Source organism: Dasypus novemcinctus, chromosome 8, assembly GCF_030445035.2.
Source record: "Dasypus novemcinctus isolate mDasNov1 chromosome 8, mDasNov1.1.hap2, whole genome shotgun sequence".
Classification (NCBI taxonomy): Eukaryota; Metazoa; Chordata; class Mammalia; order Cingulata; family Dasypodidae; genus Dasypus; species Dasypus novemcinctus.
The window spans coordinates 1,668,455-1,695,139 of NC_080680.1; the positions used below are offsets into that span (position 1 = coordinate 1,668,455).

General features: G+C 39.2%; 1 protein-coding gene across 1 annotated transcript in view; it reads right to left on the reverse strand.

Moving 5' to 3' along the window:
- The window catches only part of LOC101419803 (contactin-associated protein-like 3), a 124,826-nt gene that overhangs the window by 63,977 nt on the left and 34,164 nt on the right, over positions 1-26,685 (reverse strand). Inside the window, 4 exon segments of the mRNA XM_071216561.1 lie at positions 5,012-5,139; positions 9,863-10,019; positions 13,542-13,739; positions 17,525-17,527. Of these exon segments, the coding sequence (XP_071072662.1) occupies positions 5,012-5,139; positions 9,863-10,019; positions 13,542-13,739; positions 17,525-17,527 (486 nt within the window).

Sequence of the window (26,685 nt, forward strand, 5' to 3'; positions counted from 1 at the left end):
AGTAAAATGCTTTTGGGGATGTGTACAGTGATGTGAACTTTAATACATTCATGGATTTGTCTAATCATCACCAAAATCCAAATACAGAACAGTTCCATCACTCAAAAATACTTCCTCTTGCTGGCCTATCCCTTCATAGTTTCGCCATCCCCCTCTCCTAACCCCTAGCAACCAGGACCTACATTGAGAATGTCATACCAGTGGAGTCTGAGATTGGCTTCTTTCACTCAGCATAATGCTTTTGAGACTCATTCTTGTTGCTGCACGTATCAACGTACATTCTTTTTTATTGCAGGGAAGTATTCCATTGCATGGATGTCCATACAATTTACCACCTGATCACAATTTTCCAGATTTGGCAATTATGAATTGAGCTGTGGTAAACATTTGGGTATTGGTTTTTGTGTGAACATTAGCTTTCATTTCCCTGGGGTAAATCCCCAGGAGTGGAAGTTCTGGGTCATATTGTAGGCCTATGTTTAAATTAAGAAATTGCCAAACAGTTCTCCAGAATGGCTGCACGATTTTTCATTCTTCAGCAATGCACAAGTGATCCAGTTGTTTCACATCCTTGCCAGCACTGGGTATTGTTAGCATTTTTTAAATTTCAGCAACTCACATAGGTGTGTTCTGTTATCTCATTGTGCTTTTAATTTGCATTTTCCTAATAGCTAATGGTGCTGAACAGCTTTTCATGTGTTTGTCATTCTTATATCCTCTTTGAAGTGTCGACTCGATTTGGGAAGAAGTGACATCTTTTCCTATGCTGAACCTTCCAATTTGTGAACACTGTTTGTTTCTCCATTTATTTGGATCTCCTTAATTGCTTTCTTCAGCATTTGGTAGTTTTTAGCTTACAGATCCTCAATATGTTGTATTATAAATACTTGAGTTAAAACTCAAAGAGATATTATAATTTTGCTGTCAACCCTCAGGTATTTTAAAACAACTCAATAGGAGAATAGTCTATTGTATTTCCTCAGGCATTTACCATTTCTGTTGCTATTTTTTTTATTCTTTATGTTCCAAGGTTCCTTCAGATATTTTTTACCTTCTCTCTGCAAAGTATATTTTTGAAATTATTTTAAAGCAGGCCTGATAGCAGTGAGTTCTTGGCTTTTTTTTTTGCATCTGATAATTTCTTCATTTAGCCTTCATTTCTGAAGGCTGTTTCTGCTGACTAGAGATTTCTGACTGACAATTCTTTCCTTTCATCACTTGAAAAATGTGCCAATTCCTTGTGGCCTCCCTGTTTCTGATGAGAAATTCACTATCACCTGAATTTGTGTTCCACTCTAGGTAGTGTATCATTGTCTTTCACTTGTTACTTTCTAGATTTTTTTCACTGACTTTAGTTTTCAGCAGGTCAGTTATAATTTATCTGCAGAGAAATTTGAGTTTCTCCCATTTTGGGCTCATTCAATTTCTTTAATCTTTAGTTTACATCTTTTGCAAAATTTGGAAAATTTTCTGCCCTTTTTTTCAAAAAGTTTTTCAACATCACACTCTTTCTTGTCTTCTTCTGAAACTTTAACTACATAAATGCTAGATCTTTTATTATTGACCAACATATTCTTGGATGCTCTCTTCATTTATTTCAATCTTTTATCTCTTGTTCAGATTGGATAATTTTTATCAATCTACTTCAAGTTTATTGCCTGCATTAATTCAAATCTGCTACTTGGCCAACCATCTGGACTTCTTGTTTCAGTTATCGTACTCTTCAATTCGAAAATTTCTATTTGGTTCTTCTATAAGCATACAATTTCTTTGCTAAGATCTTCTCTTTTTCCATTTGTTTAAAGAGTGCTCATGATTACTTGTTGAAGTCTTTGTACCTGCTTTAAAGCCTTTATCAGATAACTCCAGCTTCTGTGACATGTTGGCATTGGTATCTGTGGTTCATCTTTTCCTATGCAAGCTGAAACTTTCCGGTTCTTGGTGTGCTAAGTAATTTTGGATACTTACATAATATCTCTATACAACGTAATACTACATTGCCAAACTCTGGGTTTTGTTTAAATTCTATGGAGGATGGGGATTTATTTATTCTTTACAGACTTGGTTTGGGACTGGCCACATGTCCCAACCTGCCTTGTGTGGGCCATAGCGCTAACACCAGCTCAGCTTTCAAAGCATTTGCAGAGCTATTCAGATCTGGGTCCTGGATACTGGCTCACTCCTCAAAGTCTTTAGTCTGCTAATTAGGATCAGATTTACACATGTGCAGCTCTGGAGTGAGCCCAGGACATCATAAACAACCTAACAGCCTCGATTTCCTGCACTGCTCCCTCTTTGGGATCTTCCAGGTATTTTCTGGTTCTCTAGTGTTTCCTTTTCAATCTGACAACCAGAAAACCAGGATACTATTTGCCTGACTCTGCTGTACTCTGATGGGCACTGCTGCAACTGGACCCATGCCCAGTGCTGGGTGGTGAAGGGGGAGAGAAGGAAAACAAGCACTGCGAGCCTTCCCCTCCCTGCGAGACACTGCTGCTCTCCTCAGAGCCGGAGGTTCCCTTCCCTCAGAGCGGAGGCTCTCCTGGGCTCCTGACACTGACACAGAGTGCCTGGTGACCGAGAATTCAGGAAACAGAAAGAGGGGGGAAGGGATTCCAGCACTAACTCGGGAGGTTAGGAGTTCAGTTTCTCACTTCTCTAGCCAAAGCTAGAGGACTTCTCCTGGAGCTCTCTCCTTCTGTAACTTGATGGCCCTATCTGGGCAGGCTGGTGAATGCTGGGGGAAAATAGCAAGGGGGAATTCTGGCTCTCTTCCCTGATCCGCCTGCTGCGGTTTACTTTTCAGAGTCCTAAAACACCTCCATCACGTGTCTGCCCAGATTTTAACAGGTGCATTCAGTGGGAGAGATGGGGTGGGGAGTGCTTACCTCATCTGATCTAGAAACAGAACCATGGTCTGCATTTTTATGAGTGAGGAAGAAATTCCTCATACTAGCATCCGTCAAAATCAGTTACTAATACGTTCTGCTATGTTTTGGTTACCCAAGTTTTAATATTTTATTATCTAATATATGAACCATCTGGTTGTTTCCAATAGGAAAGTTGAGAAGCACTAGGATTTCTTCACTGCAGTCCCTCATGCAGCAACTCCTGCCCAGCCCAAGGGAGGGTCCACGGGCCCACCAGAGCCCTGTGTGACTCATCGGTCACCACGGCTGCCGGACACTGGGAGGGCATTGTAAGGACTTTAGCCTCGCCTCTGAGATGGGCATCACTGGAGAGTTTTGGGCAGAGGACTGGCACAACTCAATCCTCTCTGGCTGCTGTGTGGAGGAAGGTCTAAATGGTAAAGGCATTTGCAAGTTATGGGTCACTGCAAAAATCCAGACAAACGTGGCAATGGAAGTGGCAAGATACTCTGCGATTCTGGATGTAGCTTTGAAGTTAGAGGCAACAGACTTTGCTGATGAACGGATGTGTGCTGGGAGACGAAAAGAGAAGTTATAGATGGGGGTAAAGTCGCAGTCTAAGGAGCAAAAGAAAGAATGGTGTTGCCCTACGTTGAATTGGGGGTTGCTGGAGAACGGGCTTTGTGGGGTTTTTTTTGAGAGAGACAATAGACCGGGTACATCTTTTTGCCAAGCTGTGGAAATACAAGTGGAAGTGCAGAAGGGCCAGGTGGATGCAGGCGTCTGGGGTCAGGCAAGAGGGGTGAGCGTGAGCTATAAATGGGGGAGTCACAGAGAGAAAAGGGAGGGCACAGGGCCTTGAGGCACCCCAACATCATCCCACTCGGGAGGTGAAAGAAGACTGGAGGAAGGAAACGAAGGGGCACACCAGGACCCGGGGGTGCGCCGGCCACGGCGGGCAGAAGTGTTCTGTCTCAGCTTCTGAGGGCTGTGGCCGCCGAGTCCTCCCCACCTGGTGAGCTCAAACAACAGGCACGTGCTGTCTCACAGTTCTGGAGGCAGCGTGTCTGAGCTCAGGGTGCCAGCAGGGTCGCGCTGCCTCTGAAACCCTGAGGAGCGAATCCTTTGTCTCTTCTGGTTTCTAGTCTTTTCCAGCAGTGCTTGGCAGTCCTTGGCTTGCAACAACAGCCTTTCAGTCTCTGCTTCTGTTGCCACATGGGGTTCTTCCCTCTCAAGACTGTTTGTGTCTAAGTTTCCCTCTCCCATGAGGACATCAGTCATTGGATTAAGATCTCCTCTTAACTAATCATATCTTCAAGACCCTACTTCTAAGTAAGTTCACATTCACGAGACTGGGCATTAGGATTTGAACATGATTTTAGGGGAACAGAATTCAACCCATAACATGTATCAGAGAAGACAGAATCATCAGAGAAATCCAAAGTTATTGACAGAGCAATTAAAATGAAGACTGAGAAATAATCACAGGATTTAGCAAAATAGAAGTCACAGGTGACCGGGAAAAGAGTGGTTTCTGGGGAGTGAAGGAAGAGATACCTTCCTGGAGTATATTCTAGAGACTGGAAATAGAGTGCATGCATTTTATTTCAGTTATTTTGGAGGAGTGAAGTTATAGGAAAGAAATCAACTGGTAGTTGGAGGGTAAGGGTAAGCTGAGTTAGAAGCACTGAGGTTTCGTCATTGCCAGAATTCAGAACTGCCAGAAGGCATTAAAGAATAGATAAGCTTTACAGACTCTGTTCTCTTGTTTTCTCATTATCTTGCCAATATTAGTCATCACTGCACTCAGCAAAGTAGTAATAACACCACTTGCCCTTAGAAGGCATATATTAAATGGTTGCTAACCAAGCGGAATGCAATTTTAGATGATTCCATTTATCTTCACAACAATAATCTTATTTAAATACTCCATAAGAGATGACACAGAGATAATATAATTTTCTCATTTTTCTTAGTTACATTTACAATACTCAGTTCTTATTTTATACGTTAATACATTCCTAATGAAATACAGATTACCAGGATAGGCAGTTCTCTGATGAAACCATGCGGCTAAATTTCTCATAAAACAACAGCACATATCATTAGCAGTCAAGTTGGCTCCTCTAGCCACCACTTACTGTCCCCCCAACAGAGTAGGGGTCCCAGGGTGTACGCTGCTTCAGAATGAGGTCGGTCGGGCTCTGTCATGACAATCCACGTGAACGGCAGGTGCTCCTTCTGGGAAAGGGTGATGGTGTCACTGGTCCTAGGAAACAAATACGATGGAAACCCTTACCATTATTCTGAAGGACATGTTCAGAAGAAATAATAGCTTAAAAAAAATCACAGGTCAAGAGGTATAAAGCTAAATTCGTAAATATACAATGCTATCTGAGTATCTGAGAATCAGAAACCATTACTCATCTTTACGATCATGGAGGATAAAGTGGGCAGGTCTAGAAAAACGGCCACGGGTGCAGCCGTCAGATCACATTCTCAATGCAGTGAAGCAGCTAAGAGCGCGTTGAGATTTAGCCACGAGAAAGAACTTACAGGCAGAACTTACACAGACAGGAGCAATCTGCTCTCATGGAAATATACCTCACCAACAAGATTTAGGTTTTCAATTCTCAGAATTTCAGCATTAAATTTTTAGAAATTCATATTTTGGTTATCAGCATTCACATACTTGTTGATTCCATAAACTTAAAAGCAAAAATAAAAGAAAATGCTGGTTTAAAGTCAAGATGAAAGGATGATTCAAGTCACTCTTAACATTAATAAATGGGCTAATGCATGGGAAAGTGTTTTTTCAACAATGTCATGATCTATTGACTACACCAACACTAACTGCACATTTTTTATTTACTACATTCCATGCGCTGGGGATATGGGCATTAAAATGCCATTAATGCCCCAAGGAAACCCAGCAGATTTTATACATAATAATAATATTATCATATATATGAGCAAACATTGATGTCAATTATTCCACTATAAAAGGACTGCAGTAGGAGCCAGAGGACCTGGGGGGGGGGAGGGTATGGTGGCTTTGCCACCAACTTCTTCTCTGGTCAAAGTAAAGAGCTTTGTCTACACTTTACAACGTGCTCAGATTTTTTATAGTATTCTTCAATTACATGTGTACTTCTCACTTATGGACAAAAAATGATTTGTCTGGTCTGTCTCTCTGATTCCCTGTACATGTACAGAGCTTTTTAAGTTTAAATTCCTAACAGTGATCCATTCACCGCTCATACCTGTATTTACAGGTTGAAGCATTTGAAACTGCAGCTTTTGAGGGTCAAAAACACAGCAAATTCATATTGTTCAATGTAACGGTTTTGTGGCAAAAAAAAAAAAATCTGAATAACTGAACATGCAGTCATTCCAATTCTATTTAGTCATCAAAATCTTAATTGAAGGTAGAAAAGTTAAAATAAAATTAAGATTTTATCCTGTTAAAAATTTTTAGTAAGGTGACAGTGCATTAAGTAATGTGAAAAAATATGAAATAAATATCCTGAAGGTTAAGAAACAATTTCATTGAGTCATATTATTTCCCAACATCAGGCTACAAAAAAAAAAGAAAAAAGAAAAAAATCATGGCTTTACCTACCCTAATGGGCCCTGGTAATGGAGGAGCACAGATGGAGCATTCCACACATATGCACTTCTGCTTTGTGACAGAAACGATGGGCAACACGCTAGAAGGTGCCACTGGTCATGATGGGGCAGTCTGGGAATTTATTTTATTATAAGCATGGGGATAACCCTCCAAATTAATTCCTGATATTGAATATCGATCTCTCTGGTAAACATCACACATAAATGTGTAATCACTGTGACTGCTATTTTGGCAGGGCATCTTAAAGGAAAAATGGAAATGTAGTAGTTAACTTTATTCATTAAGGATTGCTGACTTTTGAAGAAATATTTAATAGGAAAGCTATGCAATTCTGTTTTTTTAACACAAATAATGTTTGCAGAGTCCTGTAGATACATAAGGAAAACCATAATGCATCTTGCATATATTTAAGCAGATATTCTAATAGTGCCTTCTTCACTCCACTGTTTGCAAAGTATGTTCTTGCTCAATTTCAGAGAATTTTTAGCCGTCATATCTAAAACTTCCATATAAGTATAGGTCATCCCCAACTGTTGACACTTTATGCAGGATATTGATAATTTGCAGTTGTCAGCAGACTTGCTAAAAACTGGCTAATTTTTAGCATTTCTTTTTCCCCCACTTCTGTAAACACTGCATAGCTAACAGGATAATTATTCACAACAGTTTTAAAACATTCAGTAAGCAAACTTCCAGATCCCACTCCTTGTACCCTTCATTGTTTCTCAGTGGATCTTGTTGAGGCAAAAGAGAGCTTTGACTATGCTGTATTGTTGGAAAAGCTAGAGAGGATAAAAACTGGGTCAACTTTCAAGTTCTATAGTTGTCTGGGCAAAAGCGGAGCTGTTAACAATATAACTATCATCCAGAATGCAAATATACTGAAAGATTCCAGGTTCTCTATTGGGCTCCAACTCATCCATTTGCTCAATTCTTTGGCAAACCCACACTGAATTAATTACTAGGGCTTTATAATACATCTTTCTGCCTGGTAGGACTTGCTCCCCACTTTGTTTCTCATCTTTAGAATTGTCTTAGCTATTTGTATACATTGCTTTTCCACATAAATTTTAGACTGTGCTTGTTATTGTCCAAAAAAATTAAACAAATATTTGGCATTTGTTTAGAATTAAATGGAATCTATAAATTCATTTAGGAGAAAGGTAGTTTTCTTATCCAGGGCAGTTGTGATTCTCTCCATTCACTAGGGCCTTCTTAAATTCTCTCAATAAAACTTCTATGATTTCTTTCCCATAAAAGACTTACATATTTTTATTATATATATTCCAAGGTGCTTTATTCTTTATTGTTTTTGCAACTTTTTTATTACATATTCTTCTAGCAGCATGTTTATTTTTATTAGAAGCATACAAATGTAGAATTGCTAGTTCTTTTTGGTGAAAATAAAAAGTGCCACTACTTCGTGACCATTTTTGTCTATAACAAGACTTTTAAAATTTGCTTACTTTTCTACAAATATACTTTTTGAATATTTGCCAGGTCAAAAAAATTTCTGCCATTTTACTTTCAGTATTTCTGGGTGTACAAACAAGATATACATGTTTTTAATTCAATATGATATATATCTGAACTTAAGTGGACCCTTCATATTATTATGCCTGAATACTCACATATTTTGACCATATTTCAAACTTGTGGATGCTTCTTTAAAAAAAAATCTCATTTTATACCTTCTTTTGGATTATAGGAGTTTTAAAAAACCATTTTTTCTTTCTTCCCTCCATTGATTTGAATGTTCCACACTCTATTTCTAGTCGTTTAGAGGTTACTCTTAATATTCAATGCATATACTTAAAGCAATTTAATGCCAATAAATATTCACCCTGAGCTTCTCCTTGCACCTCAGACAGTCTTCCTGGACTGACTGTCCTCCAGTCTGAACACCATTCTTTGGAAGTTTGTCTTGTGAGATCTGCTAGGAGTAAACGTCCACAGCCTCTGTTTGTCTGGACCTTCATTTCAGCCTCACTTTTGAGAACAGCAGCTGGGTATAAAACCCTATCAACTATTTGATGTCAGTACTGTGAAGATAGTGACCTCTGTCTTGGAGAAGTCTGCTGAAGTCTAATTCTCTTCCCATTTAGACACTGTTTTTCCACCTGTTTTTAACTTTCTCTTTAGTCTTCTTCAGGGTCACCATGATGTGTCTAGCTATGGATTTACTTTTATTTATCCTTCTTGGAGATCCACTATTTCCTCAAATATGGAAATTTCTCAGCTATTAGCCCCTATTTCATATTTCCCATTTTATTTTCTCTCTGCTGTATTCCATGTCATTTAGTTTTCTGCTCAGCAATTTTCTGATCACTTGTTGTTTAAAGCTGAGTCAACAAGGTTTGCATTCAATAATGATGTTTTCATTTTTAATCATTCTTTTGGTTCTTTTATACATCACAGTCATCTTAGTAGTATCTGATTTTTTCTAATGTTTCAATTCTATTTTTTAAAAGTAGCTAGCATATTTATTTTATGTTGTTTCTAATTATTGTGATTTTTAGTCATTCAGGCTTCTCTGATTTTTTTTCTGATTCCACTCAAAGTAGATTCTTTCCTCTGATGTTTTGTTACAATAGACTGTGAACTTGTGTTTGGTTACATTTTATCTGTGAAAATCCTGTGAGGCCTGGATGTGTTGGGAAGGAGGGGTTCCAATAATCATTTCATATAAATTACAGCGAGCTACTGGTGCTGCCAAACTGTGGCCACTTCAGTTTAATTTCAAAGACCACCCAGATAATATAAATTTTACCTCTAAATCTCTGTGAGGGTAGATACATAGACATGAATTCTTGGGGAGTTATTATTTTTCTACTTAGAGCTCCAGCTGGACTATTTGTCCTCATATACCATTTCTTTGGGATTGCAGACTTTTAGGATCTCCAACTGGATGGAGAGGTTATGTTCCATTTATCTCCTTCCATGGACTCAAGACCTTGTCTGGTTTCCCCTATGTGGACACCTAAACCATGTCTACAGGCGAGAGAGTTCAGCAAACTCCTCCAGGTCAGCCACAGATTCTTATTAACCAGGTTACGCTCAAACCTTTGGAAGTCTTCTATTTTATTTCCAATGAATGGGAAGCATTAATCAGGTTTTCCCATTCTATCTTACTACAAAAACAAAATGTACAGGATCAGTTTTTCACAAGGAAACAGAAATACCTAGCTTAACACGCTGGATTTCAGATTATTTCCATCATAGTCATCATAGCTTATATTTCTAACTTGCTAGGGCATACTCTTAATCTATTCATTATGCTATCTTGTCCAATATCTGCCTAAGGTACAGTTTAAGCAATAAAAAAATTACAGCTTGCACAGGAGAATCATGTGGAAATCACCATTCGTTCCGGGCAGCATCACAGTTGCAGTGATATTGAGAATCAAGGCAGTTCCCCTCTAATCCACAAGTACACTTGTGAGCATCAGGCAGAGAACTTCCCCAATAAGTGAGTGTTTCATTGCTTCTTCCAACCCACCAGCTCAGTGGGGTTCCATCTGAAAGACAAGTATGAGAAAGGTGACACCTACTTTTCCCCCCACTATCTGCCTCCCCAATATATTTCCTGTCCTCTCTACTTATAAACTAGAGAGTCTATTGTAGAAGTGATCATATTTTAAATTCTTCAATAGGATAATTTTAAGAGGACTGTCAACTGTTTAAAAATACTTTAATATCAAGATAAGGTATTATCATCTTGTTTGCTTGTATCAGAAAATGAACAAGTAGACACTAACTCATTCAAGCATACTATTTTAAATTTTCTTTTGTGCAATCCAATGATAAACTTTATTTTGAAATAATATTCCAAAAAGAATTTTCATCAAATAAAAACCAGACTAATTCATACACTGAGTCTAAAATCTGTTTGAGATGATAAAATGCCCCAATGAAAGAACTTAATGTTATTATGCAAAGATACGGATTTCATTCACTTCATTTATTAGCTAAAAACACTGGTACTTCCTACTATGTCTTAAAAGTTGCTTGGAGGTGTGTGTGTTTGTTTTTCTTATATTCAATACCTTGGCTCTTTACTTGGAAACTAAAGAAAGGGATCAAGGAGCTTTCTTCGTGCCGGAGGAAATCTCTGAGTCAACTACAGCTGGGTCCTTTAGCAGGGTCTTCCACTGGTGCAACTCACACAAAGTGGGAGAGCCGGAGGCTGGGCATTCATGCTAAAGAGGCTCCTGAGGCCCCAGGGCAGCCCACTGGAATGAAGGTGATTAGAAACGGAAGCGTTCAGGCCATCCCTTTTAAAATGAGGAAGGGGAGCTGCTCCTGAGTGGACAAGGAATCAGGGCAGGAGGGAAAACGGAAGTGACACCTATCTAGTGGGCTCTGCAAAGGTGTTTGCCCAGTTCCATGCACTCAACACTTCCGTGGCCACGCTCAGGTCCCCTTGGAGCATCTGGACTACATCCCAGCTGGCCCCTAACTTACAACTGCCACTGCTCATCACAGCTTCCTGCTAGATGAGACCTCTGCTACTGCTGACAACCCTTCAGCTTGTAAACATATCGACTGCAATTCATTACCACCCATGGCCAGCACAGGGAGTGAGTTGTGTGCCAAGAAATCACTACCAAGTGTGGTAGGTTTTTTTTTTTTTTTTTAATGCACTGAAAACTTTTCTCTAAGGGGTAGAAGGTCTCTTTAGTTTGACAGATATTTAATAGGTATTTTTCAAAACACCATTTTGGAAAATGAATTATTCAGTATTTTTTCAGTCATGTACTGAAGAGCAAAGAAATCATTATACACAAATGCACAAATGTGTTTGCATTTGAATTTTTCATCATCTTCATTAATATTAGAAACAATCAGTGGTTTTAAAGGCACAAAATGCCTTTGGTTCCATTCAAGATTTCTTAAGAGTATCCTAGAGAATTTGCATGAGACATAATTAAGAAAAACACAAAGAAGAATGAGAAGCTGAAATGACAGGGAGCAGAAGGACACCAATAAGCAGGGAAAGCAGCTCCACTTTCTCAAACATTTTATCCCCGGTCTGTCTGTCCTTCTGTCCAGTCACAATGGCAGTGCTCAGGGACTTTAGCATTCAGAATATAGGCGCTGAATAGTTCCCCCAAATTTCAAAACCTGCTGTCATACACCCTCCTCTCTAGATAGCCAGGGGCATATCCCGGGAACTGCTCAGTCTCTGAGACAGAGGTCCCACAGGTGTTGAAGGACTCAAAATGTCCCTCTGGCCCCAACAAGTCCTTTGTCCCAGCTGATCCTCTCCACCCCTCTTGCAAACCCAACACCACCACACAATGGTTGCTAACTGTGGCCCAACCTTATTTTTCATTCCACGAATAGCACAACCTCAGTGTCCCATAATTTGAAAATATCTTGGAATGAAACAATTTTGACTGGCATTCCCTAAGTGACCTTATACATTTCTTAAGCTTCATGCTCTCCACACTGGGGTCACCTTTGCTCTCCTCACAGTGCAACACCCTGATGAAGGTTCCAGCTGAAGGCTTTGGCTGTTTTTATTTCTTTCACAGGAGGGTAACGTGGAGGCTCTGCACACACATTTGTGCCTATAGATAATATAATTGCAAATGAGTGCAACAATTGTAAGGAATGTCAGGCTACACTATTTGTTTCCCTCATCTCTACCCTAATTAATAGCTTCTGGAAATATACAGGTCTGTACTGAATTTGTCTAAATTCAGTTTATATTAAAAATTCTCCAGTGACGGCATATAACAGATGCATATAACTTGAGCAAACATAGATAATGAAGTTCCCTTATTTTCTCCAAAATGTGTTTGATGCACTTAAAATTCTTTTCTCTTTCCATCTTTATCACCCAACCCTAATTAAATACTGTGTTTTTTTTGTTGCTGCTCTAACTGCTTTATGTATTCATACAGAAAATATGATGGTGGAATAATCGCTGGCAAATTACTGGGTTAACACTGGCCTTCCATGAGTGAAATCTCTACCAATCTGAGGTGTGCCCAAGTCCTGGAATAAACCATATGCCAATATGTATGGCTTTTGCTTCCTGATCTACCAGGTGATTTTGTTTTCTGACTCTGTTATTGTTTGACTCTGGAACTATTCCATTTTTGTCTTGTATTCCCTAGTTAAAGAGTCCAACTCGTATCATTCCACTAAACGGATTTTCTCCCCTGGAATTATTTTTCTTGTTCAATGGAGAACATACAGTTGTTGGCTTGTGATCTATTTGGCAAAAAATCAACTAGCAATAAGTACTAATTCCTCAAAAAACTGGAGAGCTGAGAATAAGTAGTATTTACTTCACGCACTTTATATATGTTGTGCAGTTAAGTCCTGGCAAGATTGTCGTCCTAGCTCCCAAGACTCAGAAGATTCCACAGTTCCCAAGCTCTCAAGTTCCACAGTGGATGATCAACAGGCTCAGCACCTAAACTCAAAGGACCTTGCCTTCTCTACCTGCCAAGGTGCCTGATCAGTCAAGGGGCTGGCCGGCCTCCAGAAAACCAGAGTTTCCATGAAGGAAGCAGGGTTTGGTACACTGTCAAAATGAGATCCTGAAAAGGGAGAAGATGCCAAACCGAACAAGGACTGTTCAAGGGTAGATTCGATATAAAAAACCAACTATTAGTTGGTTCATTGTCTTGGGTCCTGAAAGAATCGTATGATACAAACATTGTTTCCTAATGAACAATTACCCTAGACACTAATCACTGCATTCAGTCCAGGAGGAAGAAGCTCATGGAATAATCCTCTTCAGAAAACTAAACCACACTGTGGTTAGCACTCATGCCCCAGGTACAGCTAAATCATGGTGAATCCTCTGCATTCCTGAGGCCTCCTAAAGAGGTCTTTACTGCTCAGGTGACCAGATGAGTCTGGAAGGACACTACAGAACAGTCGTGGTTTTGAGCAAAGAGCAGCACATGCTGACCTTGGCTGTTGCACTCGGGGAAAGCACTTTGTGAGCTTAGTTTCACGGTCAGGGGTCGCAGGAGTGGGTGGCAGGAGGGGATGAGAGTCCATGATAGCCGAGAACTTACCTACGTGAGCTGAAAGCCTTGACTGCTTGCAGTGGAAAGCCAGCTCCTGTTGGCAGTGCTCTGCTTGATAAATTACAGCCTGGAGCTGGTCCATGTTGGCTGTGTACTTGAAAACCATGGCACGCGCATTTTCTCCATCAGGGTTTTTGACCCTGGTCAACTGGGAGCCATTGTGCTGCACTGAGGTCCACGTGGTATCTTGTGCGCAGAAACAGGGTGGCAGAGGGGAGAGAAAGGAGACATGAAGAGGCTGAAATACACCAAACAAACAAAACCACAAGCATCTTTTATCTCAATTGATATTTTTGTAGTTATCAGATCTTTTTGAGGTTGGATTAATCATAAATTGGATTTATTTTTAAAATGCAAATATTAGGGATTCTCTTTACTGAAATTTGTACTACCATGTATTTGCAGAAATTCTGTTTGGTGATTTTAAAGTTCCATGCTAGAGGATCCATAGTATAAATAGAACTTCTGGGCTCTTATATTTTTCCCTTGCATTACTATAAGAATAAAGCCAAACTTTTACGATTATATTTGGTATGTATTTATCTTTTTAATAAGCACATTCCTCATCTGATTGAGCATTTATTTCTCTCAACTAAATATACGAGAGATACACTTGGGAACAAGCAGCCTACACGAACATGCAAAATTGGAAATGTTTTATTAAAATCGATGGATACTGTGTCAGCAATGTATAGTGTTTGTCCATCCAGTGAAGAAGCACCCCAAAACAAAATGCCTTTGGTTATCTGATTTAACTCTTTTTGGAAGTAACCACAGCTTCATAATGTCTCCTGGCAAATTCTAATGTTTCTCTGTTATATCCATTATTGATATTTAACTGAAAGAATTTTTTTAATTAAATGAAGTCCACAATATTTATAATAGAAGAAACACATCTGGACTTCCTTTATTTTTCCCCAAGTAAATCTAACACCAGGAAGGTATTAAAAAAATCCACAGCATGGAAGGCCCATGTTCAGTGAGTAAAAAGCTGAGTAGCAATTTACCTAATTGAACTACATTTATAAGGTCAAGTCACATAACTTCTTCCATAAAATTGCATTTGACTAAATGAGCGGTCTACATATAAACTTTCTAATTTTGAGGGGCAAGAAACAGTCATGTGGAGTTTATTTTTAATAGCTCCTACACAAACAGCATTAAAAAATCTACACTTTATTACAAGGAATCCACTGAGAAGTCCCCCACCAGGCTCTGCTCCCACCATGGAGAATATTTGCCTGGCTTCTCTTCTCCATCTGGCAGGAGACAAATTGAACAGCCACATGGTGCTCACAGGACCCTGACACATCAAATACAACCAGAGATACAGGAAAAAGAGCCATGAGAGCCATGGAAGTAACTCTGCCACAGAGCCTAGGGAGTGCAGCATCATAAAATACACAAATAACTAAGCAGGAGCAGGAATAAACTGAGTCCGCATGACTAATGCGGTTTTTATATTCAATTAAAATAAAAGGCTAGATAGATTGTATCCTCTCTGTACTCACTAAAAGAGGCTGTGAGTGTTCTTCTAGCTACTTGAATTCCATAGATTTCCCATTTTAATCATATTTTCTCTAGATGTTTTATATTTTAACATTTTCATAGGAAAATTACCTAAATGGGTCTGACATTATTTTTTACAATTATTTACTTAAATTCATCCTTAGGATTTTTTTCTAATGAATGAAACAATAGTAAGAGGAATCATGTAGAAGGCTGGGTTAGGCTTGGGAGCTCAACAATTACAACGCCGTTTTGTCATTTTCTCTTACAGTCTGTGGCATAAAGAAAAGTGATGCACCTGAATAGGTCATATTGGTTAGGGGTCACTATGATTGATTTGTGGTCTTGCTTGGTTAAAATGTAATAGAAACCTTTTTTTCAGGTAAAGAGAGAGGAAAGGTTGAAAGTAATCACTAAAACTGCTCTTCTGGAAAAAAAAAAAAAAGGAGTGATTTAAATGATTGCTTCTTATAGTATGATTTTGGAAAGACCCCAAGCAGAACACATTATATTTCCTTAATGCTCTACAAGCTATTATTTTCATAGATATCAAAAATATTAGGTGGAAAGGAACTTCGAGATCATATAATACAGCCTTAGCATCCCTTGACAAGGAGACAGACCAAGGAAGGTAAATGATTAGCACAGTGGAGGAGTATATAATTCTTACTCACTGTAATCTGAGTCAAATTGTTTCTGAGGAAATTAATTGCAGTACCAGATAAAGTTTAAAAGATTTCTGTACTACTGTGGAAACAGACCAAAGCAAAACATATTAGTTCCAACTCAGTGCAATCCAGGATGGCTGCACTCAAGCAAGGAGACTACTGGTCTACCTCTACAGTTCACACACGAGAACATGCAGCCAATTTAATTTGATGGTTTGTTTTGGTTAATTGGGATATCAATAACAAAACTGGCCCATCATATCATATAACACCTAGTTTCTGTTTATTTTGCCAAATTATATCTGCTTTGCAATTTGCAATATTTCCTATACTTTCTATCTTTGAACAATGCAAGGATTCTTCTATAAGGAAACAGGCAATTGGATGAAAAAAGAAACAGACCTTTCTTTGACACTTTTGGGTCCACTTAAATCCAAAGTACACCTTCTATGCTCATTTGCACCTCTCCAAGAAAAATTAAGAATAAAAACCTCATCGAGGAGACCCTGATGCCTTTATAACTGGTGTGCCCATCCCTCATGGCCCCTTTTCCCACAGATGCCCAAAATGAAGTCCAATTCATACCTGAACACTCTCTATGGAACTGAAGGTCAGCCTCCTCCACTGCTTCTGATGGGAAAGAGGCGCATAAGTTCTGAGAAGGTTGGGGAGACAAGAAGCATAGCTACTTAACTTGTCACACTGTGTCTACAGATAAAGGACTGGTCAAGAAGATGAATTCATGATGATAAGTAAGGACAGGCTGACAGAAACACTACCAGCTGCTCCTAGATCCATGAGGCTAAGCTGAACACTAACCTGTTTCTCTGAGAATTGTTGTCCCTAAGAAATGCTGGGATAAGGCACACATGTGCTTGGACCCAGGCCTAGAGTACACAAGTACCTAATTATGGGGGGATGTTATTTTCAGTGTTTCCCCCTGTGTTAAACACAGCACACGGCACAATAATAAATCAATTTCCTCAGGGAGCACAGGATGGATATGCTTGTGAAATTAGATATTGGAGGGAATAGCAGGAATCAGGAAATATGGACTCTAGGCTATGGTTTTGGAAAAGCCAATACAATTTTCTGAGCTTCCTTATTTGATAAATGGCCAAAATGGGCCACGTTGTATCCAAGGACTGAAAGTGTACCATTCTTGCCACCTGAGCATGCTGAGGTCATTAACCAGGAACACTGTTGGCTGAGCTGCTTTCTGAGTGTTGATGTTTTTAGTGTTCATAAAGACTTCAGCATCTTGTCTAGTGGGAAGGCCTTCACCTCTGTGAAGCAGCTCAAGCCCTCGTGCATGGCTGCCCAAAGAGCAGGAAAATGACCTTTCCTGAAGCATTTGTCTTTGTTCCCCCTTGGAAGTACTGACAAAGACTTGCTCTGTTAGTTTCGTATGCCTGTGTTAGGAACTACCCTTAGAAGCAGGCTAGAATAATGTCCCTTAAGTGGGTAGGGGAAAGAGTCTTTCTATGTAAAAGCCAATTAAAACAGAAGATGCAGGGACATGGCATATGACAATTATTAAAGAGCAAATCTTTCTCTTTTTTAGAAATCTAAAAATTTCAACATTATAGAATTTTCTGTCAAAAATTCTGTTTACAAGCAAAAATTGCCACATATTGATAACATGCTTATGCCAAGCCAATCTCAACCTCAATTTTCAAGAGCAAGGCAGGGAATAATGAAATCACCAGAGTCCTTTCTCAGCAATGCAAAATACTTCTCACAGTGACTGTGCATTTACTACTGAAAGAAACTCTCTCCAACCCACATTCAGACCCTCTTCTAGATAAATTTCTATCAAAGGTTGCTATCTATTTAAAACAGCAAATAATGTCCACAATAACTTTTGGTTAGTTAAATTAATATCTATCTACCTCATTGAACTGAAGGTCTATAACTTCAGTTCATTTCTACTTTGTTCCTCAAACACAGAATTGTACCTGGAACTTTGAAGTTTAAGATAAATATGCAGAATTATTGAATGAATAAATGCATTGAATGGATGGCTGGAAAAGAAGCTGACTGATTAAGGAGAAACATGAATACTACCAAGAGAGGTGAAAATGACAGAAAAAGCTATCAAAAATAATCAAGAAAACATAAAAAGCACAGGAGTATGGATCTATCAGTACCTATTTTATTAGGAAGTTTTAAAAAATAATGCAAATTGACTTCCATTAAGCTTTTTTTTCAACTATGGTGATGCTGGAAGCCTTGCATGATTCCCAATAGGAAAAGAAACAAGCTGCTTAAAAACTGCTAACTTGGTTTGCGTAACTATGATGAAGTGACTGAATTGTGACAAAAACAAGTAGGAAGTTCTAGTCTTTGGGCTTATTGAGTCAATGACTCAAAATCAGACAGTGGGATGGGCAGGGGATGTGCTCTGACCAGGTCAGCACTTTCCTCACACTCCCCAGTGACTCTCACGAACTCAAAGCTGAGTGTAACGGCTCTAAGAGCAGTTCATTTTCTTCCTGCAACATTTGTTCCCATGAGACTGGCTTGATATCCAGAGTTTCAAAAGCCCACAACCATTAAATAGAAGGACAACCAGACTGTGTTAAGGGTTGGCAAAAACAGCCCTGTCAAACCACATTGTTCACATTTCTTATCCTGCCATCAAGGAAGTTATGTCATGTTTACTCCATGTAGCAAGGGAATCAATCTGTTAAAAATGCCATAAGCAATCTATTCAACAGACTTTTTTACATTATCACTCTTTTGTTTGCTTTTGTACTAAAGGTCCTAAAGTACATGCAGGGAAAGTCCTTTCCTACTAGCACTAGATTTTTCAAGGCTATTATCAACGATACATTTTCAGACATTTGTTTAGAGTTTTGTTTTTTGCATATTTTGCAAGTGCTATTGCTTATTTTAGAAATTAAAGAAAATTATTTTAATAATTAGAGAATATTAATTGTCTATAGGCCTTGCATCATCATGAAGAACATTTTCATGGTAGCAATATTTCCAGGCTGTGAGAACAGAAACAGATATTAGTTCTTCATATACCAATAACTAGAGTTGTCATGCCCTTTCAGAGCCTTCACTTCTTCATCCATGGCTGCTGATTGGTAAGTGACTAAGACTTATAGCTATAACTTTGGTGCACTCCTTGTGTTTTCCCCAGCAACAGTATGGATTTTTAAATTTTTTCATTAAGCATTTTATTGTATAGATTCTGGGTATATTTATTGGCCAATTGGATTAATTGCTGTGCTTCTTTGTCTTCAGCACATTGCCTCCCTTATGGCTCTGAGTTTGCTAAAAATACTTAGAAATCTTTGTTAAAATATTTTACCTCCTGCTGTGGGTCCTGTTTTTTCTATATGTGTCATGATCCATTTGATATTCTATCACAATCCTAATCCATCAGAACATTTTTTTCTCAACAAAATGAAGCACGTATATGTAATTTTAGTAGTTTTATGAACAAGAGTTAGGGAACTACAAATTTCTGTAAAAAACTTAATTACACAAAAGGCACTATGATGCAATGATCTGTAATTAAGTTTCTTCATCTGCAATGCAATATGAGCTTACACGATTATTGATTATTCTCTGTTAAAAATTTGCAAGGCCCAACCCACTCAAGATGGCAGACTGAGCTGCTCCAGGGTTCTGCTCCTGAGCAGAAGAATCAACATAAACTGGCAGAAATATCTTTTTCCAAGTTCCTGAAATCAATTAAAGGACTGTAGTAACAGGGTGAGCATCAAATCAAGTAAAAGGCTTCCTAAAAGCAGTAGGACCTTGTGGCGCCCTGGCTAGCCCCTGTCCTACCCCTCACTGACTTGGCACGGAGTCAGCCTGCACTTCCACTGTGGATCCCTGGTCCCAGTTCCAGATGCAGCAGAGGAACCCTCACACACATAGCAGGAGCACGTATGCCTTGAACAATCTGTCAGTGATGGCTCGAGGGACTCCTCATCCCAGAATTTGCCTTCTGTGCAGAAGGCAGCTCACAGAACTCTCCTCCACCATGCCGTGGGAGGGTAGTCAAACTGTTCTGTATGTGGTGAGCAGTTGCTGGCTGCAGGTCATACAGGACGGTGCTCAAGACCAAGAGGAAACTTTTTCCTAAAGAATACAGGGCATTCAGAATCAGATAAATGGGGAAAGTATCAGGACCAGGCACCTATCCAAGACACATGCACAGGGAGCATCACAGGGAGCATCAGGGAGGCTAGAACACTTTGGCCTGCAGCTCTTCTCAAAACTCCTGAATGGACAATCCCTGAAGAGGAGCACTCATACGGTTGAACCAGCAAAGACCAGCAAAGGTGTTTTCTTTATTTCATCTTCTTCTTTTCTTTTTTTTTTTTTCGTTATCACCTGGAATTCAAGGAAAGTACTGTCATAACACCAGCCGAATACAAGCTTAAGGAAAAGATGACTCAGAGTCTAAATTCCAGTAATAACAAATTAAAATATCAAAATATCTAGATTTCAACAAAAGGTTCTAAAATATACAAAGAAACAGGAAGAAATGGCTAAGGCAAAGGAGAAGATTAAGGCATTAGAAACTATCAATGAGAAGGAGCAGATCTGGGACAAACAAGGCAAGAGATTTTTTTAATGGCCCTAAACATGCTCAAGGAGCTAAAGGAAAACAAGAACAAAGAACTACAGGAAATCAGGAATCAGAAGGGTACAAAGAAAAAGTCAATAGAAAGATGGAAGTTATGAAAAGGAATCAAAGAAAGTTGAAGCCCACAGTAAGAGAAAATTAAAATTCCCTACAGGAGTTGATCAGAAGATTGGAGTGGGAAAAAGACAGAAATCAGTAAACTTGAAGATAAGACAATTGAAATCACCCAGTCTGAAGAAAAGAATGAGAAAAGAATGAAGAAAAGTAAACTGAATGGGAGGAACCTGTAGGATACTATCAAGTATGCCAATATATGCATTGGAAACCATGGAGACAAGAAGGCATTGGCAAGAGTATTTCAAGTGCTGAAAGCAAAAATATTGCCAACCAAGAATTCTATATCCAGCAAAACTGTCATTGAAAATAAGGGAGGAATTAAGATATCCCTAAATAAGAAAAAGAGCTGAGAGAATTCATCACCACCAGACCTCCCATACATGTAACACTAAAGGGAGCTCCATAGGTTGAAAGGAAAGGAACTAGACAATGACAATGAAGAAATAAAGGTTTCCCATAAAGATAATGGCATGAGTAGATATAAATTACACTACTATTGTATTTTTGGTTTGTAACTCCACTTTTTACTTCATACAGGATCTAAAAGGAAAATGCACGAAATTTAGTGATAAATAGGTGGTTTTATATTCATAATGTAGTAACATGTAATTTGTTACAAGAATTGCAGAACGGGAAGTGGATGTGGCTCGAGCGCTTAGGCTCCTGTCTATCATATAAGAGGTCCAGGGTTTGATCCCAGGGCCTCCCAGTGAAGGCAAGCTGGCCCATGCGGTGAGCTGGCCAGAGTGGAGAGCTGGGCAGAGCAGAGTGCTGGCCCGTGTGGAGAGCTGGCCCATGCAGAATGCTGAACTGGGTGATGTGTTGGCCCATGCAGGAGTGCTGGCCCACATGGAGTGCTGGCCCATGCAGAAAGCTGGCGCAATAAGATGACGCATCAAAGAGAGACAGAGGAGAGACAATAAGAGATGCAGCAGACCAGGGAACTGAGGTGGCACAAGAGACTGAGGGCCTCCTTCCACTCTGAAAGGTCCCAGGATTGGTTCCCAGTGCTGCCTAAAGAGAAGAAAAGCAGACACAGAAGAACATGCAGAGAATAGACACAGAAACCAGACAGTGAGTGCCATACAACAAGGGGAGGTGGGGAGAAATAAATAAATCTTTAAAAAAAAAGAATTACAGGAAGTTGGGGGGATAGAATGGTATGGTAATAGTCTGTGTATACTACTGAAGATAAATTGGGATCAAAGCAAATGAGATTGTTATAGATTTAGAATGTTAATTTTCAGCCCGATGATAACTACAAAGAAAATACTGGAGAAAAAGCAAGCTCATAGAGATGCATATTTGAGTACAGGTTGCCAGTGGTGGGGGCAGCATGAGGAATGGGAAGTTAATGCCTAATGGGTGTAGGGTTACTGTTTGGGGAGAAGGGAAAGTTACAGTAATGGAAGATGGTGAGGGCACCGCAATATTGTGAATGGGATTAATCTCATTGAATGGTATGCTTACAAGTGGTTGAGATGGGAAAGTTAGGGTTGTATCTATGTCCCCACAATTTAAAAAATAAGAATAAAACAGCAACTAAGAAGATAATGACAATTAAATGCAATACATGATCCTATATGGGATCCAGCAAGGGAAGAGAAATGGCTCAAAGAGACATTATTGGGACATAGGGAAAACTCAGAATATAGACAGTAAGCTGTATACCAGTGTTAATTTCTTGAATTTGATAATTTCATTTGGGGTGGTTACATAAATGAATATCTTTATTCTTAAGAAATATTCATGTCAGTATAGATAGATACACTGATGACAGATATGGCAAATTTGGCAAAATATCAAAATCAGTGGCACATGGGGGTTGGGGTGTGCTTGAGTTCTCTGGATGGAGGTGGTATTACTTTTGTAACTGTCCTGTAAGTTTGAAAGTATTTCAAATGAAAAGTTAAAAAAACAATTTTGGGGGAATATGAAACACTAAAATTATTGCCCATGTTACTTACATATTATTCATACTACACACATGCATATATAGTCGATTCTCACTATTCATGGAAGTTCTGTTCTATAAGATCACTGCAGAACACTGAATTAACATATACTGAACCATTGCTTCCAGGGGAAGTACAGGGGTAGGTTCCTGTGGTCCATTTTTATCAACTGGTCAATACAGAACTTTGTTTTTTGTATGTTTCTTAATAGAGTAACCTTATTTAACACATAATGCTGACTCACTAACATTGAACTTCAGCTGACAGTACTATAACTCAAGCCTGAATGAAGTTTACTTAATACGTGCTTTCTGTGCAGCACAGATAAATTCTCCACAAGGCTTAGTGACCCGTGACCGCACTGGAGCACTATGCTTAGGGGCTATTTTAAATACTGAAATCACCAAGAAAAAGCACAGAAATGTGAACAATATGACATTAATATTCACTGCCATATCAAAGCTGAAAGAAAAAGGCAGTCTTTTTGTGCATCAAATTTTTTGCCACTTTGTCCATGTCTGGGAATGACCATAGTAGCGCAGTGAGTACTGACTTTGGGGTCACAAATAAATCTTAGTGAATAGGTGAATTCACAATTATATAGTATCTAGAATAATGAGGATCCACTTTATAGTTTAAAGGTCTTAAGACTTTTAAAGTTTAAACTTAGCTTAGAAGATATTTAAAAATGCATCATGGTATTCCATCAACCTGTAAGAATACAAAGACCTTATTCCTTATTTTAGGTTTTACGTTAAAGAAATCTGAGTTAGTTTTGTCAAATAAACTGACCAGATAGTTTCAATTAGATAGTGGGCCACAAGAAATTCATTAGATTTTAGATAGAATTAATTTCTCATCCCTGATTTTCCATAGAAATTAAAGTTCCAAAATACAGATAATATTATGTTGGATTCTCATCCACCTTAGTTCTAATTATATTAGTCTCATTCATCGTCTTAATTGGAGTTTGATTTCTTTTTCAGCCTCTTTAAAAGATGGTGCATGGAGATGTCTTTTGGAATTCATGCACCTATTTCAGTACTTACAGAGCTAGAGAATTTTAATTCTGAGTTTCAGGTGTCACAGATTCTAACAGTTCTGCTGCCTTCCGACAGACTACATTTTAAATTAATTAATGCTGATGGTCTGGCTCTCCCTACAGAAGTAGTCACTCCACAAGTGGAGGGAGACAGCTCTGCATTACTCGTGCCCTATTCACGGCAGTGCTTGGCCCAGACTAGGTGCTGAGTAACGTGTTGAGTGAATGAAGGACGTGGGCAGACACTTTGTGGCCAACTCTTCAGCATTATGCCTTGGCCTGGCACTTTCTTTTTGTCGCACTGAGGAAGGAAAGGATCTACGTCCTCAGCAGACCATTCCCAGACCTTGACCAGAAAGGTCTGCCAGTCAATTGCCTTCACGTGCCCTCCTTGAAGGGTGGGTGATGAAAGCCTGCGCACACATCACCCTGTACTAGTCTAACTTGATTCACATCAAAAGCTGAACATCTCTCCTTTGCTTTTTCTACATTTTGAACATAACTACCCTTAGGCCCTGGGGCAGCGAGCCCCAAGATTCAGTCTGAAAATAGATAACAATACAATTTTTAAAAATTAAAAAAAATAATAAAAAGAAAGTTAAGGAGAAAAAAAAAAGATTCATTCTGAAAGAGAGAAGGTCCCTGGGCGTCTTAGTTGGCCAGGTCTGCTAATACCAATAAACAAGCTGGCCAAAAGGGAATTCCTCAGCTCAGGGCATGGGGATTGGAGGCCCAGACTCACGCCATCGGCAAGCCATGCCTTCTCTGATTCTAGAGGGCTCTGGAGTGGTGTCCTGGAATCCGTCTTGCTTCTGTCACGTGGTGATCTGCCTCTTTCTGTCTCCTCCTATGGTCTGTACTTCAGTTACTTCCAAGCCCAGATTTCCCAATAAGAGCTCCAGTCCTACCAGATTGGCTCACCTGGATTCAGGTTGACCTCGCCTGAGCAGGGTCACTGAGGATCCCACTTACAAATGAGTTCATACCCACAGGACTGGAGTTTGGATTTGAGCCTGTCTTTATGCGGGGGCAGGATTCAATCTATCACACTGGATAACAGCAATTGCAGGGAGTCAAATCATGTCAGTCATTATCAAAGTTGTGTCCCTGTGCAGATGAAGCATGAAAACAAAGTGCATTCGAACCGGTTGTACAGTCCGAGGTGCTGACAAATATTCAGAACTAAAGCACAATGACTAAACACCTTTCTTGGATTAGACCCACAGACTGCAGACAACCCAACAACAAGATCCCAGTTCTTCCTCTAAGTAGCAAATGCCTTTATAAACTTGACCGTGCTCCTGTACATGAATCCTGACTGAGCAAGGAAGACCCAGTGGTCATCACTTCCACTTTTCTGGGGATTATAGAATTTTGGGTGTATATAATGCCCTGATCATAGGATTAACTCACAAAAAAATTATGAAAATCTTTAGTATGCCCTGGGCCTCTTAAATTATTTGGATGCCAGGGTCTTTCTTAGGCTTCTTTGTTCTTTTCTTTCCCTTGACCCATGGGAATGAAAGCAAAGCAAAATAAAAATTACCTATTCTTTATCAGTTATTTAACCCACTAGAGTCAAAATTTCTTGAGGGATCTCCTTGGCTATTTCCTTATATATTAATTTACATCTTTACACCTTTTGGTAAAGATAAGCCAGTGTCTTTACCTCCACCACCTTGCTGTAATATTTTGGTCAGTTTTCATGTTAAAATGTTTGTCCCAAAACCCAAACCATGAGTCCACGTCCAGCATGATGCCCTGAGAACTCTAGGGTTTTCAGAACCACATTCACTGGCAGTTTTCCAGGCTGAAAGATGCATCTGACCCAATTATGATCAAATCATATGATTACTGCCAAAATGCTCAGATTCTGTTTCACAAATAAAGTGGCAGTAGGTATAAAATCTGCATGAGGATGCTTAAGCTACTCCCAAACCATCATCATAAGTTTACCTGTAAACAGCTCTCCTCCTGTGAAAATTACCTGCCCTTTCAAGGTGACACAATAGCTATAGTAACAGGCAAACCAAATTATACTAAGTTATCATTACCTTTGTACCGTCTAGAGTTGATTTTCACAACTCTCTCCTCAGAATTTGCAGTTAAATTCTGCAGTTGCTAAAGTACCTGTTAGAACTAGACCCCAGAAGCCATTTTATAAAAGGAAGGCCACTCCCTTTCTGTTGTTTATAATGTTATGTTAGTATGCAGGAGCCATTACTGGTATGGACACAAATACAGATACAGCTATAGAGAAAGAGATAGAACTCTATATTCATATATATAAATAGTTTATATCCATTTGTGATGGATAATTTCATGTGGCAGCTTGGTTAGACTATGGTGTCCAGTTGTTTGGTCAAGCAAGCACTGGCCTGTTATTGTGAGGGTGTTTTGTAGATGGGTTTACATCATTAGTTTATGGCATCTGCAGCTGACTGCATCTACAATCAACAAAGGAAACTGCCCTCTACAATGAGGGGAGTTTCCTCATACAATCAGTTTGAGGACTTAAAGCCAGTATGAGGATTTTAGAAGTCAGAAAAAATCCCTGCCTCTTTTTAAGTCAGCCAGCTTCTCCTGAGGAATTCAATTTCACCTTCCTCAGAGTTTCCAGCTCACTGCCTGTCTTGCAGAACTTTGGTTTGCCAATCCGTATGGTCATGGGACTCAACTGCTATAATAAATCTCTTAATATTTACACCATCCACCCCCAACACATCCTGTCAGTGTTGTTTCTCTGGTGAACAGTAATACACACTATATCAAGGAGTTATTATTCATTCACTTGATATAGTGTGTATTGATGTTTTGGTCCTCTTAACCTGTACTTAAAGGAGCAGATACACTAAATTAAAAAGTTTCAAAGCAGTAAAAGACTTGTCCATGATATGTCTATGTGTTGCTATCCACCACACAGTTATTTTATCATTACCTTTCTAGGGAAAAGGAAATATTACTCATGCATGGTTACATATGAGCAAAATGATTACATAAATGATGTGTGTATGCTTTAGAAACATGTTATCTCCCAGAAAAATTCATGTGATTAGAGATTAAGGAAACACAAATGGCACATTTTAACACACTTAAAAAGTCACTAAGTCCTTCACATTTACGGAAATGATCTAAGCAATAGAGTTTAACCTTTCTTGTTTCAAGTTAGCAAGCACATGTTTATTATTTGTTGTTCCATAAGAAATCACCTTCCCAGCAAATAATGACA